The 13,968-nt window shown below is 37.7% G+C and overlaps 1 protein-coding gene across 3 annotated transcripts in view; it reads left to right on the forward strand.

The window, feature by feature from the left end:
• The window catches only part of NFX1 (nuclear transcription factor, X-box binding 1), a 96,754-nt gene extending 83,784 nt beyond the window's left edge, over positions 1–12,970 (forward strand). For 2 of the 3 annotated variants that reach the window (XM_075083807.1, XM_075083805.1), the window contains exons 22-24: positions 1,183–1,328; positions 7,720–7,821; positions 9,273–12,970. In XM_075083807.1, the coding sequence (XP_074939908.1) occupies positions 1,183–1,328; positions 7,720–7,821; positions 9,273–9,348 (324 nt within the window). In that variant the 3' untranslated portion in view covers positions 9,349–12,970. Of the gene's footprint in view, positions 1–1,182; positions 1,329–7,719; positions 7,822–9,272 lie in introns of those variants that run through there. The other variant, XR_012659034.1, reaches the window with a different exon arrangement.
• The last annotated feature ends 998 nt before the right edge of the window (positions 12,971–13,968 follow it).

Genomic DNA, 13,968 nt, shown 5'->3' on the forward strand with positions numbered 1-13,968 from the left:
TCTTGCTCTGTTACATGGGGCCTTCTTTACATTAATTGAGGTGACTGACCTTTTGTGAATCCACATCGACTACTCCCACAGACCTTCTCCTTCATGTACCTAAAAATGGCTTCTAAAAAGACTTACTCTATGGTTTTTTTTCCCCAGGCTTTGAAATGTAGCTGATCAGCTGTAGTTCTCGGGTTGTTTTTCTGTTTTGTTTTGCTTTTTAACATAGCTGCAGCAATTTGCTTTCTCTAGTCATTAGGTTCCTATCCCATTCTCTACAGGCAATAAAGTAGACATCGCCCTGGTTTCTCAGCACCCTTAAATGCACTGCCTGCAGTCCCAGGAACTTGTATAGGTTGGGATTTCTCTAGAAATCCCTGACTCAGACTTATTCTACTACTGGCATTTTGCCTTCCCCTTGAACTCTCTCTGTAGACCCAAAGAACTAGAAGACTTTGGTGACGACCAAGGCAAAGCTGAAGCAGTGTCACGAGTTCCTGAAGCACTGAATGTCTCATCCTCACCTGCATTGGCTGTTACAGTCACCCAGCCCATTAGGGCAGGGCTCATATGGCCCTGCTTTTTTGTTTGCTGTTTTACTGTTTATATGGCAATCAGCATTGAATCAAGCGTTATCAGTCTTTAACTGAAATTAAAACTACAGTTTTGGTTTTACTTAATACAAAGTCTGTTGATGCCATTACACAGAAGATTTTGCAGATAAATAGCTTCTTTGGTAGAGGGAAGTGATAAATAAATGTGACAACTTTGTAGCTGTCTGCAATCTGTGCATTGCAAAGCCAGTCTGAAAAATAAACTTAGATCTGATTCAAAATTGGCAGATTGTTCTGAAAAACAAAAATTCAGAAAAAATAATTTTATATTGCTTCTTTGGGATCTGAGTAGAAGGGATACATTCAGGATTTGTATTTAAAACTTAAGATATGCGCGTGTGTGTGCATACTTTGAAGTGATGGAAACAATGGTGCACACATTTTGGGGAAATAAGTGGACATTTTTTGATGACTTTTTTTTCAATACTGAGTTATTAGCAATTTGTGGTACGAATTTTGTCATAGAGACAAAATTTTAGAGGTAGAAGCACTTTCTTTTTTCTTGTTTTTTCTTCTCCTGCTCCCTCTGAAGGAAAACTTTACCTTTTTATTTTTTTTAACCTTTTCTCTTTGAATTTAGGGCAAGCATACAAAGAAGAGCCATTGTTACCCACCAATGAACAGAGATCACCGCAGAATCATCCATGAATTAGCTCAGGTTTATGGCATTGAAAGCGTGAGCTATGACAACGAACCGAAGCGTAATGTTGTTATAACTGCAGTGAAGTATGTAATTCATTATTGTTTTCAAATCTATTAACTGTATTCAGTCTATTAACTGTAGTTCAAATAATTGGATGTTTTTATCGCTTACTCAGATGAGTTTATTTACAGTGCAATTTGCAATGTGTAGTAACTTCCAGTAGAAAGTTTTTAAAGCAGTTTTTAAATTGATAATTTGATAAGCTAGTATTTCCACTAGTCAAGTAAATCTTCAGAGAAGAAAACCGAATTAGAAATACAAAAGCTAAGAAAACATTTTGCCAGGCTGTTTTCTGTTCATCTTAGCAGTAACTTTTTGTCTTTTTGCCAACAGCTGAATATGATAGAGGTATCAAAGATGATAAATGGCACAAAATTTTATGAAAATTAACTGTAGGGTTGAGAAGTCATCCCTAAATTTACACCTTCTTTGAAAAAATCTGGTATTGGAAGTTACTTGTCTCCATCTATCTGAACCTGCCACAGAGTGTACTCCCTCTTTAATGGACAAAGAGGGAGTTGGAATTACTGCAAATTAAAGAGATTTCTAAGCAAAACTAGAAATATTTGGAGAAGACCCATGGAAGGCAGTTCATATTAGAGAAGGAAACGGAACATAGCTGGGAGAAAAGCAAGGTGATTGTACTGGAAATGTAGTATGGGAAGGCTTCCCAAATCAGGTGTCAAGGCTTCCTTGATTCTGCTGCTCATTGAACAGCATATTTAGTTTAGCACTGTCAAACTGTGATTCTTTGACAACCTGTTGTTTTTAACTGTAGATATTGACTGTAGTTATAAAAAAACCTGTCACCTTCTATGCTACTAGAATGCCATGAGCTGTTCCTTAGCCTATTCATGGGTTGGTAGCTTAGCTAGAATCTTGATTTGTTCCAAGAGAGACAGAAGACCTCTTTGATACCCCTTTCTGTTTCCATGAAATAATTTAAGATACTTCTTTTTTTTTGTTTCTGGTGAAGGAAGGTGAGAAAAGAGATCATATCTGGAAAAGTTTATTTCAGAAAAAGAAATAGGTGGGGGGGCAGGATGAGAAATTAGTGAAGAGGATAAAGTGTCAGAGAAAGGAGCAGGATGGATGACTATGCTTTAAAAACAAAGACATATCCTGCAACTTGAGAAAAGAAGGCCTTCCTCTGTGGTTGCAAGAGGGATTGCACACTTAGTCCTTCCCTTGTGGTGTTCAGGGAACAGTGTACTGTGCAGAACATGTATGCTGCGATTTCACCTCTGCCACTCTCACAGACACTGAGTGGTCTAAGAATATTCTTCAGCTGCGTAGCAATGTTTCTCATTCCAGTGGATTCATCCAAAGCTTCTCTTCATTGTCTTTTTATTTGCCACTTCTTCAAGACAAAAAACATTGAAGCCTCAGACAAGTGATAGCTCAAGTTCCAGGATGATATTTTCGAGTATTTCACAACAGCTTCTTCAAATCCAGGGACTAATAGTCACCAGAAAGTCCAAACGGTTTGTTTAATTTTGGTTCATCCTGTTCTCAACATTCCCCATGGATTTCTGTTATGGGCTCCTCTGATGCTGGGCAAAGAGACCATTCTTTTTATACTTCCCTATTGGGTCATGGAAATGGTGACATTGCCATACAGGTTGGTCAGAGGTGTGAGAAGTCTCCTTGGTGCTAAGGAAGCTTCCTCCAGCTGGACTTCCTCCTCTGGATATCTAGGAGCAAACACCACAAATCTGCTTTGCCCTCAGTCCCTGCCCCCATCATTGTTCCACCACATCAGTAAGAGTTGGTCATATTAGCTGCATTAGAATCACTGACGTACAGCATTGCCAATGTCTAACCATATAGAGAGCGTTCCCAGTATTGACTGTCAAGGTTGATCTGAATTACAGTTCTGGCATTGTTTGAAGTATAAGACCCTGAGTGAATCCTTGCAAGTGCACTTCCCTGTGCTTCCGTCTGTTCATCTTTGTAGTCACCATCTTTTGAGCAGTTGCAATACCAGACTCTTTCTGAACAAGGTTCAAAGGTAATGTCTGGACTGGTGTGGTGAAAAGGGGAAGGCTTTCCTCTCAAAGTTGACACATGTGCTTCACTGTACCTGTCAGTGGTTTCTTGAAGTCTTTTACTTATATGAATTTTTAACTCCTACAAATAACTCTGGATGCCAGAGCCTGTTAAGGAGGGTCTGCTTGTTGTTATGTAGTGACCAGTGTTTAAGTAGCTTGTATGGATCTGAGACATCCTGGAAGTCCCTTGTAAGACCTATCCTTTTCCTGTTCCTTCCAGGAAGAACAGTAGGGTCAGTCTCCTCACGAACAAGGGGACTTTTCAGGAAGGTGACTGGGTTCCTGCACACTGTTCTCACTGAGAACCACATCCTGCCACCTCCTCATTGATGTGTTCTCTGTTACTCCTCTTCACCCAGGATTTTGTTTCTTTTCATTGAGGTCAGTGTGGAGACAGTTCAGGAATGGTTACCTAGCTGCTGGCTGCATAAGACCAGCAGGAAAAAAGACCTAAAGAAATTAATGTAACTACATGGAACACCTATATCAGATCATGACAGCTGCATCGCAGAAGGCAGCAACTGTACATCCCACTGGCAGGGTTGAAAGGAAGTTATATGCTCTGAGAAAACAGAATTATTCTTTGGCAGCTTTAAGTTTTTCTGGACACATTTCAATACTTGATCTCCAGGTACAAGTCATTTTACTTAAGTTAACTCTCTTTGTAACCTTTCTGGTATTGGGAATAACTTCACTTTCAATTTGATAGTTCTGATGACTTCCTGACGGTACTCTGTCACTTCAAGGACTTTATTCTACCCCTCACTCTCTAGGAGTTTTCTCTTCTGCCATGAGAAAAAAGCCAACTTTCTTCTCTCTTTGCAATTACAAATGCCTTTTCCAATGACTGCATCTCAACACCCCTAACCTCTATGGGGTTTTGAGCAATTTAAGCACAAATAATGCTACAGATCACCAGCCAAGGTGGTTTTAACAGCAGTCCTGTTCCAGAAAACAGCTAGATCTTTTTCTTACTATTTTAACGTCAATCTTGACATAATTTGCCCTGAGAACAGTACGTGTTGCCTCTTGACAGCTTATGATACAGGATATGTGAAGTCTAGACAATCAGGAGATTGTTTGAGAGCCACTTGCTTCGTTATTCCACCCAAACTGTATCAGCTTTTAGAGGTACTTCTCACAAAAACCCGCTCTGTCTGAAAGCTGGTGGATCATTATTGCAAAACTACGTGGAGTCAGTTCTGGACAGGTTAGTGGGTAAAGAATTTTGTACCAAACAGATCAATGCTCATCCATCCTGGAGTTATGAAAATTGGACTTCCAGTCTTTAAGGAGAAGTTTGAGTCCTGATTTCCACAGTTTGGTTTTATACAACAGTCCATCCCATCAGCACTACCCATGCCTTATAGTCGGCAGATAGTTATTTATGTTCTCCTTGCTTTTCCCTGGATTGCCACTAAAAATTTGTCATCCGATGTTTGTTGTTTGTGGCAGACAGTTGTCTTGTTTCCTTACTTTGAGAATAAGTTAATGTAAGGAAGAATGGCAACTTTCATATCAAAATGTCCAAAGTACTTACAGAGCCTTTTGGTTCCACCTCCACAGTTCTATTACAACTGATGATAGATGACCATGATTTACATTAGCAGGAAGGGAGGGTCTGCTTTCTTTCTCCTTTCTGGCAATTAATTAGTCAGGGTTTTTTTTCCTATTATACACTTTAGTTGAATTCAGTTGTTTGGTTTTCTTCCAAATTACTTGGAAGAAATTCCAAGATTTCCAGACTAGCTGATTGGCTGTTTTGTTTTGTTTCTGGTTTTGAGGTTTTATTTTAAACAATTAATAGAAATATTCACAGAATTTGGGGGAAATTGGCATCAGTCTAGTATTGTCCTGTGTGTCACCAAGGTATACAGGAAGTGGTCTATGTTTTGCTTGAGTGTGAGTTGATAGATTTTTGTCACTGAAGCCTCTGTGGTTTCATGGGTGGACAGTCTTCTGTATATCTCTTCTGCTTTTTTTTTTTTTTGAGGGACACTAAATCTTGTGAAAACAAAACAGTGCTAGGCCTTGATGTGACCAAAGCAAACTTACTTAATTTTTTAAGCTCTGAAATAGGACTAGTGTTTCTCTGCGAACTGATGTGAGATTTCACAAAATCACAGACTGGTAGGGGTTGGAAGGGACCTCTGGATATCATCTTGTCCAACCCCCCTGCTTGAGCAGGCACACCTAGAGCAGGGGGCACAGGAACGTCTCCAGAGATGGAGACTCCACAACCTCTCTGGGCAGCCTGTTCCACTGCTCTGGCACCCACACACTCTCACAGGAAAGAAGTGTTTTTCTCATGTTTAGCTGGAACTTCCTGTGTTCCAACTTGTGCTCATTGCCCCTTGTCCTGTTGTTGGGCACCACTGAAAAGAGTCCAGTCCCACCATCCTGACACCCACCCTTTAGATATTTATAGGTATTGATAACTGCTTAAACTTCTGAGATTTCAGCTGCTTAAAGTTCTGAGTGAGGTGGGAAAAAACACATATTATGAAGTATGTGACGAAGCATGGAACTCTTGACACATGCACATTTCTGGAATTCTAACAATACAGAAGCCATTGTTCTGCAGCATTTTTTGCTCTTCGGAATGTAATTTTGAAAGGAACAAGATGAACTTGTAATGTGATTAGTAAACACAGAATCTTAATATCTAGAGGAGACTGCTCTGGAGGATTTTATTTAAAAACTCATTATTTAAAAAACATTATTTAAAAACAATGAGGAAACATTATTTAGTGATTGACATAGAATCATAGAATCATTTAGGTTGGAAAAGACCCTTAAGATCATCAAGTCCAACTGTTAACACTACCAAGTCCACTGCTAAACCATGTTCCTAAGTGCCATACCTACTTGTCTTTTAAATACCTCCAGGGATGGTGATTTGACCACTTCCCTGGACAACCTGTTCCAGTGCTTGATGACTCTTTCAGTGAAGAAATTTTTCTTAATATCCAGTATAACCCGTTCAGATAGAAATAGGAGAGAAATCCAGTTTAGTGTACCAGAAGTAGTTTGGTCTTAAAATGTCAGTAGCATGGGTTAGAGGGAAGTACAAGAAGAGAAAGAAATTGACCTTGACAAGGTTTAAGAATTTTAATTTAATCAGCTTATTCACGCCCAGAAAAGGCAAAAAAAGAAACAGTGAAAGGAAATGATGTTGATAGTGGAAGGTTTTTCAGTCTTGCAGTTAAATCATAACAGTGACTGGAAGTTGTAATAAAGCAAGCTCACTTTTGAAAATGGCTCATGAATTTATAGGAAATTTTAAGACATCTCCACAGCCTATTAGAGAGATAGTGTGTTTGGTAATTATTTGGATTTTTTTTTATATTAGATGCCTTTTTGGAACAATCTTACAAGGTTTTTTTTTCTGGGGTTTGGTTTTTTTTTTTAATATCCTTCCTCTTTCTACAGTCAGTGCAGCCTTTGGGCATGGACTGCCATACTGAAGTTGAGTGTGATTCACAGCCAATATATGCCTAAAGCATATAAATGTACAAGCTAAAGTACACTGTCCTGTTTCTCTATTGGAGAAAATACCGCCCTGCACCACAGTGTGACCCTTGTGTTGCAGACGGGACAAGGGGGGTGCTTCATTTTGTGGTCATTATTGCATAATATATTGATTGTAACTAGTGCGGAGGGCAGAAAGAGCTGTTTTTTTTCTCCCTCCCCTAATGCATAATGTTATTTTTCTGATCTTGTTCACCTGGGGTAGCTGACAAGGAAGAGGCAGTGTTGCTGCATTGTTCCTGGGAAAGCACTGCTTAGCAGGGCTACTTTGAGTGCAGAGAGATAAACAAGTTTAACATGACTTACTGCCAGAGTTTAAGAACATGTTTCCAAAACATTAGATAATATGTGAAGGTGCAGTGAGCTGTGTTCATATGATGCTGAGTTAAGCTGTTAAGTTGTTGATTCTGATTTTGCATCTGTTCTGTGAAAGAACAGATATGTGTTGCCCTGGAATGCAAGTATTGCATTTTTGGTGTTTTATGAGTTGATCATGTTGTGCACTTCATAGTAAAAAGGAGTTGTGCACTTCACAAGCAGAAAAGGAGGAGTCTGGGCACCAACGCTCAAAGCTAGTAAGCTGCTTCTTCATCTTTTATAGACAGCAATTGAGAGACATTTAGAGTACTGGATATCTTGTTCTTGGTAGTGAAAATGAACTTTGCACACTATTGTCTTTGTGGTTGGAAAATCAAATATTTGGATAGATATTTAAGTATATAAGTATGAACTCTGACACCAGAACTGCTACTTACAAATGTAACTCTTTTGCCCTAACTTCAAGGAATATATTTTCCTATTGAATTAAATAACCTTTCTTTTATTTCTCTAGAGGGAAATCGATTTGTCCAAGCAATACCTTAACTTCTGTCCTAGATAAGGAAATGCAGAGCAGGCCTCCACCTCCTATTCCTCATTACAAACAAACAGATAAGTAAGGAATTTGTTTTTAAAACAGTATTCTTCAGTTTTGTGCTGTGTTGCCTGAGGAGAATGTTCCTGAACTTCGACTTCATATTCCCTGTGTTTTTTTGTTTTCCCAACCACTACACAGCCTGCACTAAGCTTTTCTTTCCACAGAATTAAACCTGAAATGAAGTGCTAAGAAAATGTAGGATTGACTATGTGGTATAGGAGTAGTAATGTAACAAATATTGTGGACTTTTAAAATTATTTTTAATAAAGATTAGATAGTTGGGAAGAGAGAGCTGTTTTGGAGGTTTGGGGGTTTTTTTTTACCTTTAACTGTTCTCTGTAAGAGTAATGTCTTACTGGCATAAAATTATTTACTTAGAAAGGTAGTAAATGTATTTTTCTTGTGTAGATTTGACTACACAGTTGGCTAAAGGTGAACTTTTTTCTCAGAAAATGAAACCACTGAAGATGGGATAGATAAGGCTTTTTGGTGAATAGTCTAATAGGACAGTCTTTACTTTGTATGACCTGCCAGCTTCAGGTATCAGTAGTCATCTCATAGTTACGAGTTTTTAATGGATGTCTTATTTGTTCAGGTTTACCTTTCAGAACTTTTTCCCCCGAAGTTATTTCCATATTAGCATTTTAAATCATGTTCTGTAAAGTACCATTTGCAGAAAGGGACAGCTTAATTTTGCAGTAACTATTGCAGTAGCTATTGTGTGTTTAAGCTGCTGCTGGAATACAAATTTAAATTGTTTCAGAACTAAGCATCTAGAGCAAAACACGTCTAAAATGACTGCTTATGGTGTAATTCAATGTGAATTTTAAGAAGGTTGTTACTCTTCATTTCCACTTCTGTGGGATTTCTCTCGTCAGTGACTCTAATGAAAAGGGGTTATGTAGCAAAATTAAATTCAAAAAGGACTTTAGCCATTTGTTTTCAATTACTAGAAGTGAAATTTCTTTAGAAGTGCTTAATTCTACAAAATCTTCTGGAATATCTCATACTGTGTTATGGAAAAAATCTTTACGGTGTTTGGATTTGGTATTACCATGTATTTTTTTGCTACTCTTGCTTTTAAAAAGGAGCAGATTGGATCGTCATCATCAACAATATTTCTTTTGCTATTTCCTTTTAAAAAGGCGTGTTGAACATTTAGTCTTCAGTACAGTATTGTTTCTGTAATAAATATTACCAGTAAATGATATTTTCTGGTAAAACCCCAAAACAAATTGTATCAGTTCAGCCACACATTGATGTACATGCATATATTTTTTCCAAAAATCAGTTAACAAAAGCTTTCTGGAGCATTAAGGTACTTCCATTAAAACATAATTTATAAATGCATGCCACTTCCCAGTGCAGTGTGCGTGTGCACACCGAGACGTGTGGGAGTTTGATTTTAGTTTACTTTGTGTCTTGTTTTTCATGCGGGTGAGTAACATCTAACATTCTTATAATTGCAGGAGTAGTGCAAACAGTGGTTTATCCAAACCATTAAAAGAAGAGCCAATAATTGACTACTTTGATGTCCAGGACTGAAGTGATCAATGTAGAATTACCATGTAGAAGCTTAGAGGTGAAGATACTAAGTTATTCTGTGAGGTGCTTTTTGGTTATCTGTCAAATGATCTGTTGTTCAGCATATTAATGATTTAACATCTAAAGTTAGACTGATTGTGATACTTTAAGAAGTTACGCATTTTTACGGTTTACATAACTGCATAATGCCTAACAGTAGTATAGCTTTTTGACCCTGGGTTTTGTGCAATTTCTTTATCTAATGTGCTGTCAGAATGGTGTAGATTTCTTTTGATGCCTTCAAAGTGAGAGAACTGGTAATCAAATATATTGGGGGGGGGGGGGCAATAAGACCAACAATAAATCTCAAAGTTTTATTTTGACATATCTCACATAAATAGTCTGTGTTAAAAATACTGATGGGAATATTCTTAGTGTTTTCATATTTTTATTAATTCAATTTTGTGTTGATGTGGTAAACTTGGGAGTTACTCTTCTACATGGAAGGAAATATAAAATTTAGTCTATGAATATATACAGTAAATGCACATTAAGAGCACAGACTTCCTTTGGTATCTGAAGAACTGGGATTTGGGGAAGGTGGGGAGTTAAGACTTATTTTGCTTTATCTCAAATTTGATGTGTTAAAAAACCAAAACCAAACACCCACCCACCCCCCCCACCCCACCCCCCCCACAAAAAACCCGACCCCAAAAAAATTATTAGTACGTAGTTATTCAAGACCTTGGACAAAATCAGACTTCATATATTATTTTGGCATTCTATTTGGTTTAATTTTTATTTACATATGTTAGCTTGATGGTGGTCTTGAACAAAATCAGACTTTATATATTATTTTGGTGTTCTATTTGATTTAATTTGTATTTACATATGTTTGCTTGATGGACTTTATGGGGGGGTTGCATGGTTTTTTTGGGGGGTTAATCTTTCTGTGCTGTGCAAGCTTAAGGTGAATGTGTAAAGTCTGGTTTAAGTATGTTATGAATTTGGAACAATATCTGTAAAATTTGTAAGACCATCTGTCTAGACTGTTTGGCAATGGAAGATCTTTGTTTTATGGGAAATGCCATAAACAAAATGGGATGATGGTTTAAACAGTGAGAGACACCAAAGTGCTCTCACAGGTGATGAATTGTTTCCAGATGATGAGTTAAGGCAGGTGAGTAGCTCTCTGGGAGAGGAGATTGTAGGTCTGATCAGAAGAGGTGGCACAGCTCTGAATTTGAGTAATATCTGTTCACTTGAGGAGAAGGTTTTTTGAATTGATAACTTTAATAACTCGGACACGGATGCACTCCGCTTCTTGTTCCTTGTGGCTGGCTACATGTAGCCCTAGAGGTGAGTCTCGTGTACGGCATCAGAGGCTGCTGCTAAAAGGGGCTTACATAATGAAGAAATAGATATAGCAGAAGACTTGTCATCTGTTGTTTGTTTTTTAGCCAGCTCACTATGGTGTAGTGTGAGATTTGTTGTCAAGAAAATGGAAGGCAGTTATCCATGCTTATATTCACTTATAGTTATCACATGACCCTGACCTTAACTGTGAAGCATTCTGTGGCTACATTCCATCTTGAACAGCTTGCAAAACAAGAAAGAACAAGCAGCAAACTCACAGATCGTATCTGTCCCCCAGAATGTTTTGAAAATTAAAATGCATGCTGTTATTGCCTATATTTTTGTAGGAGCTTATTATTTCACATTTAAAAAAATGCGCAGTCTTACTTACATGTTTCTAAACATCTGCAATGCATATGCTTCAGGAAAACCAGTTACCTGAAGGATTCTCAACCCTCAAGTGTGTTCAGGCTTTTGATTTGCATGTGGTAGTTAAATTGGTTTTACATCTTTTGTCTAATATTTTGTGTACAGAAATGAAAAATAAATTACTGTAGCTTATGTTGCCCTTAATTTCTTAAGCAAATTGATGTTTGATTCTACAAGGTGTACTGCTTTGCTAAGTTCAGCTGAAGGAGTAAGTTGCTCAGCATCTTTCCAGGAATGTATTTCTCCTCAATGAAGGGACTGAAGTGTATCTATTCCAGCGCTTGCAGACAAGTGCCAGCTCAATGTGGCCAGACAAAGGCTAATTCTGGTTTTGAAACTCAGAGCTATGTTAATATAGCACTGTTTTCAAGCTAGTAATACCTGTTAGGGAAAATGTACGTAGTTAGACTGCAAAGGTAGGTTCTGGACAGGAGCTGGCGTACATGTCCTGTGAGCTGAGGATATAAAGTTAGGTGCACATACACTGGAGCACATGCAGTTGGTATACCATAGGTAGCCCTAATGTTACAGAAAACCAAAGTGATATAATTGATAATAAATAGAATAAAGCTGAAACCTATTAACGTTTCACGTGAATATAGCTAAAACTTCACATTTGCACCTCTGATTTGAAGTTTATAACTTAAAAGGTTTTAATAGCATTATATTTAGCTCTACTTTTTGGAATATTTATCAGATTATGGCTTGAACATAAAAATGGGAGCCTTGGTGAGATGCACTTCAGCAGTCGAGTATTCTTCTACTGCTTTTAGTAAGAAAACCCAGGTAATCTTCAGCTTCTCAAGATGAGACTAATTATTGCTGAATCTGTTCATACTGAGAATTCATAATGCTCATCACTAAACCTCTTAACTACATGAACGTAAAAACATCTTGTAGATCTGTATGTTTATACATCTCTAAATCATGGCTGTTGGAGCATATCTGTAGTTACGAAGCAAGTCATATGTACAGAAACTATTTATTTTGAAATGAATTTTAATAACTTGGTTAAAAACATGATGCCATACATTTAGCCGGGAAAGTAATACCAAAAAGAAAGTATTGATGTCTTTCTTCCCAGAACACAGTTACATAGCCTTAAGAAGGAACTCAGCAAAGTTTAACAGTGGTGCTCTCCTCTCTGCTCTGGTTTGCTTTTGCTGCAATGTATCTGTGACTTTCGTATGGAATAGTACTAAAGGCTGTAGTTTTGATATGTGATAACTCATCTTCATATTGCACGTGTGCCTCATTGAAATATTTTTCAAATACCTATTTTGTAAATCTGAACTGGCCTTTACACCTTTTACCTAATAGAAAAATGAGTCGATGAAAGAAATCTTTGCATCAGTGAAGTCAGTGGCAAAAATCCTACGGACGTCACTGGAACCAAGCCTGAAGCTTCGATATGCTAGTTGTTTTCCACAGCCCTAAGAATAGTATTGTTTCTTGTAAATTTATTTGAAAAAAGTACTCTGCAATAAGCATCTTTTGAAATAAATTATGTGATGTCGGTTGGAATTCATGCAACTTAATGAAGTGCTTTTACAGTTGTGTATAAAATAGGCAGATACCTTGGCATTTGGGCTGTGCTATTACCTATGTTGTTTACCACATTTAAAGTGCTCTGAATATTCAGTGCTTGGGTTTAACCTAAAATTGTGTAATATGTGTAAGTAGACTTCAGTACCACTGTTTCTGTGGCAGTTTTGTACAGTATCTGCCACATAATGAAATAAGCAAAGTAAAATTGTTCTAAACTGCTTATTCTTATTTGTTGAAAGTTTTATATTTGACTTGATTTTTTCGAATTACTTTCTTTATAAACCTGAAATAAATCTAAGTTGAAAGTTCAGTGCTTTGGAATTGTTTGCAAGCTTTGTCTTGGTATTCCGAAGTTGGAAGACTGAGATATCAGAGAGAAACAATAAAGATTTAAATGGAAGTTTGGTGAGTCCTTTTCCTCAAATTTTGAAGTAAGAGGTGGGATTTCCTGGATTTGAAGTGATTCTGAAATGAATACTGTAAGGAAAATGAAGCAAGTAAAGAGGGGCTCCCTAGGAAATGGAGAGTAAGGATTATCTGATACCTTCTTGGGATTCAGAAGTACAGGAGAGATTATCTCAATAGAAATGTACCTTTTGGTTATCTGAAAAACCCTTTACTATGTCAGCCTAAATGCTACTTGGCAATAAAATGTATGATTTTAACTCATTGTCCCTTCATTCTTGTTTGCCCACCGTTCAGTTGTAATGGGGACTCCAAAGAGTGGTATGGGGTGGGGGCAGTGGAGCAGGGGGGAAGTGAGGACTAATGACACTTAAAAGTCTCTGGGGGCATTAGATTTAACAAATACCAGATCACAAATGTTGGGGGTCTCGGGGGGGGTGGCAGCATGTGAAAACTTTGCCAACGCAGTTCAGCAGATGGCAGGGAGACTCAAAGCAACTAGTCTGAAAATCAGAAGTTTGAAATTATTTGAACTGCTTCCTGCTGAAACTTTTATGATACTAAGTAGTGCATCTCCAATGGTAAATGAAGAATAGCTGCAAAAAAATCGGTGGCTTGACCTAATATTTCAGATGGAGTGCAAGACGGCTCAAAGAAATTTCAAAAAATTATCTGAGATTGAAAAGTTCTTGAAAGACAGCTGAAAACCTTTTGTCTTACTACCTCAGCTGCCAGTAAGTTTGGACTTTCTTTTCAGGATATTTTGGAGGATGAAGATAGCATGTTTCAGGTATATAAGCATTGCAAAACAGATCTTAATTGGAAATCTCTGCCTGAAAAAATACTTCAGTTCAGGGCTGTCAATGACTAGATGGTGACCAAATGTTGTCATTATCAGTGTGT

This window comes from Phalacrocorax aristotelis, chromosome 2 (genome assembly GCF_949628215.1).
Source record: "Phalacrocorax aristotelis chromosome 2, bGulAri2.1, whole genome shotgun sequence".
Taxonomy (NCBI): Eukaryota; Metazoa; Chordata; class Aves; order Suliformes; family Phalacrocoracidae; genus Phalacrocorax; species Phalacrocorax aristotelis.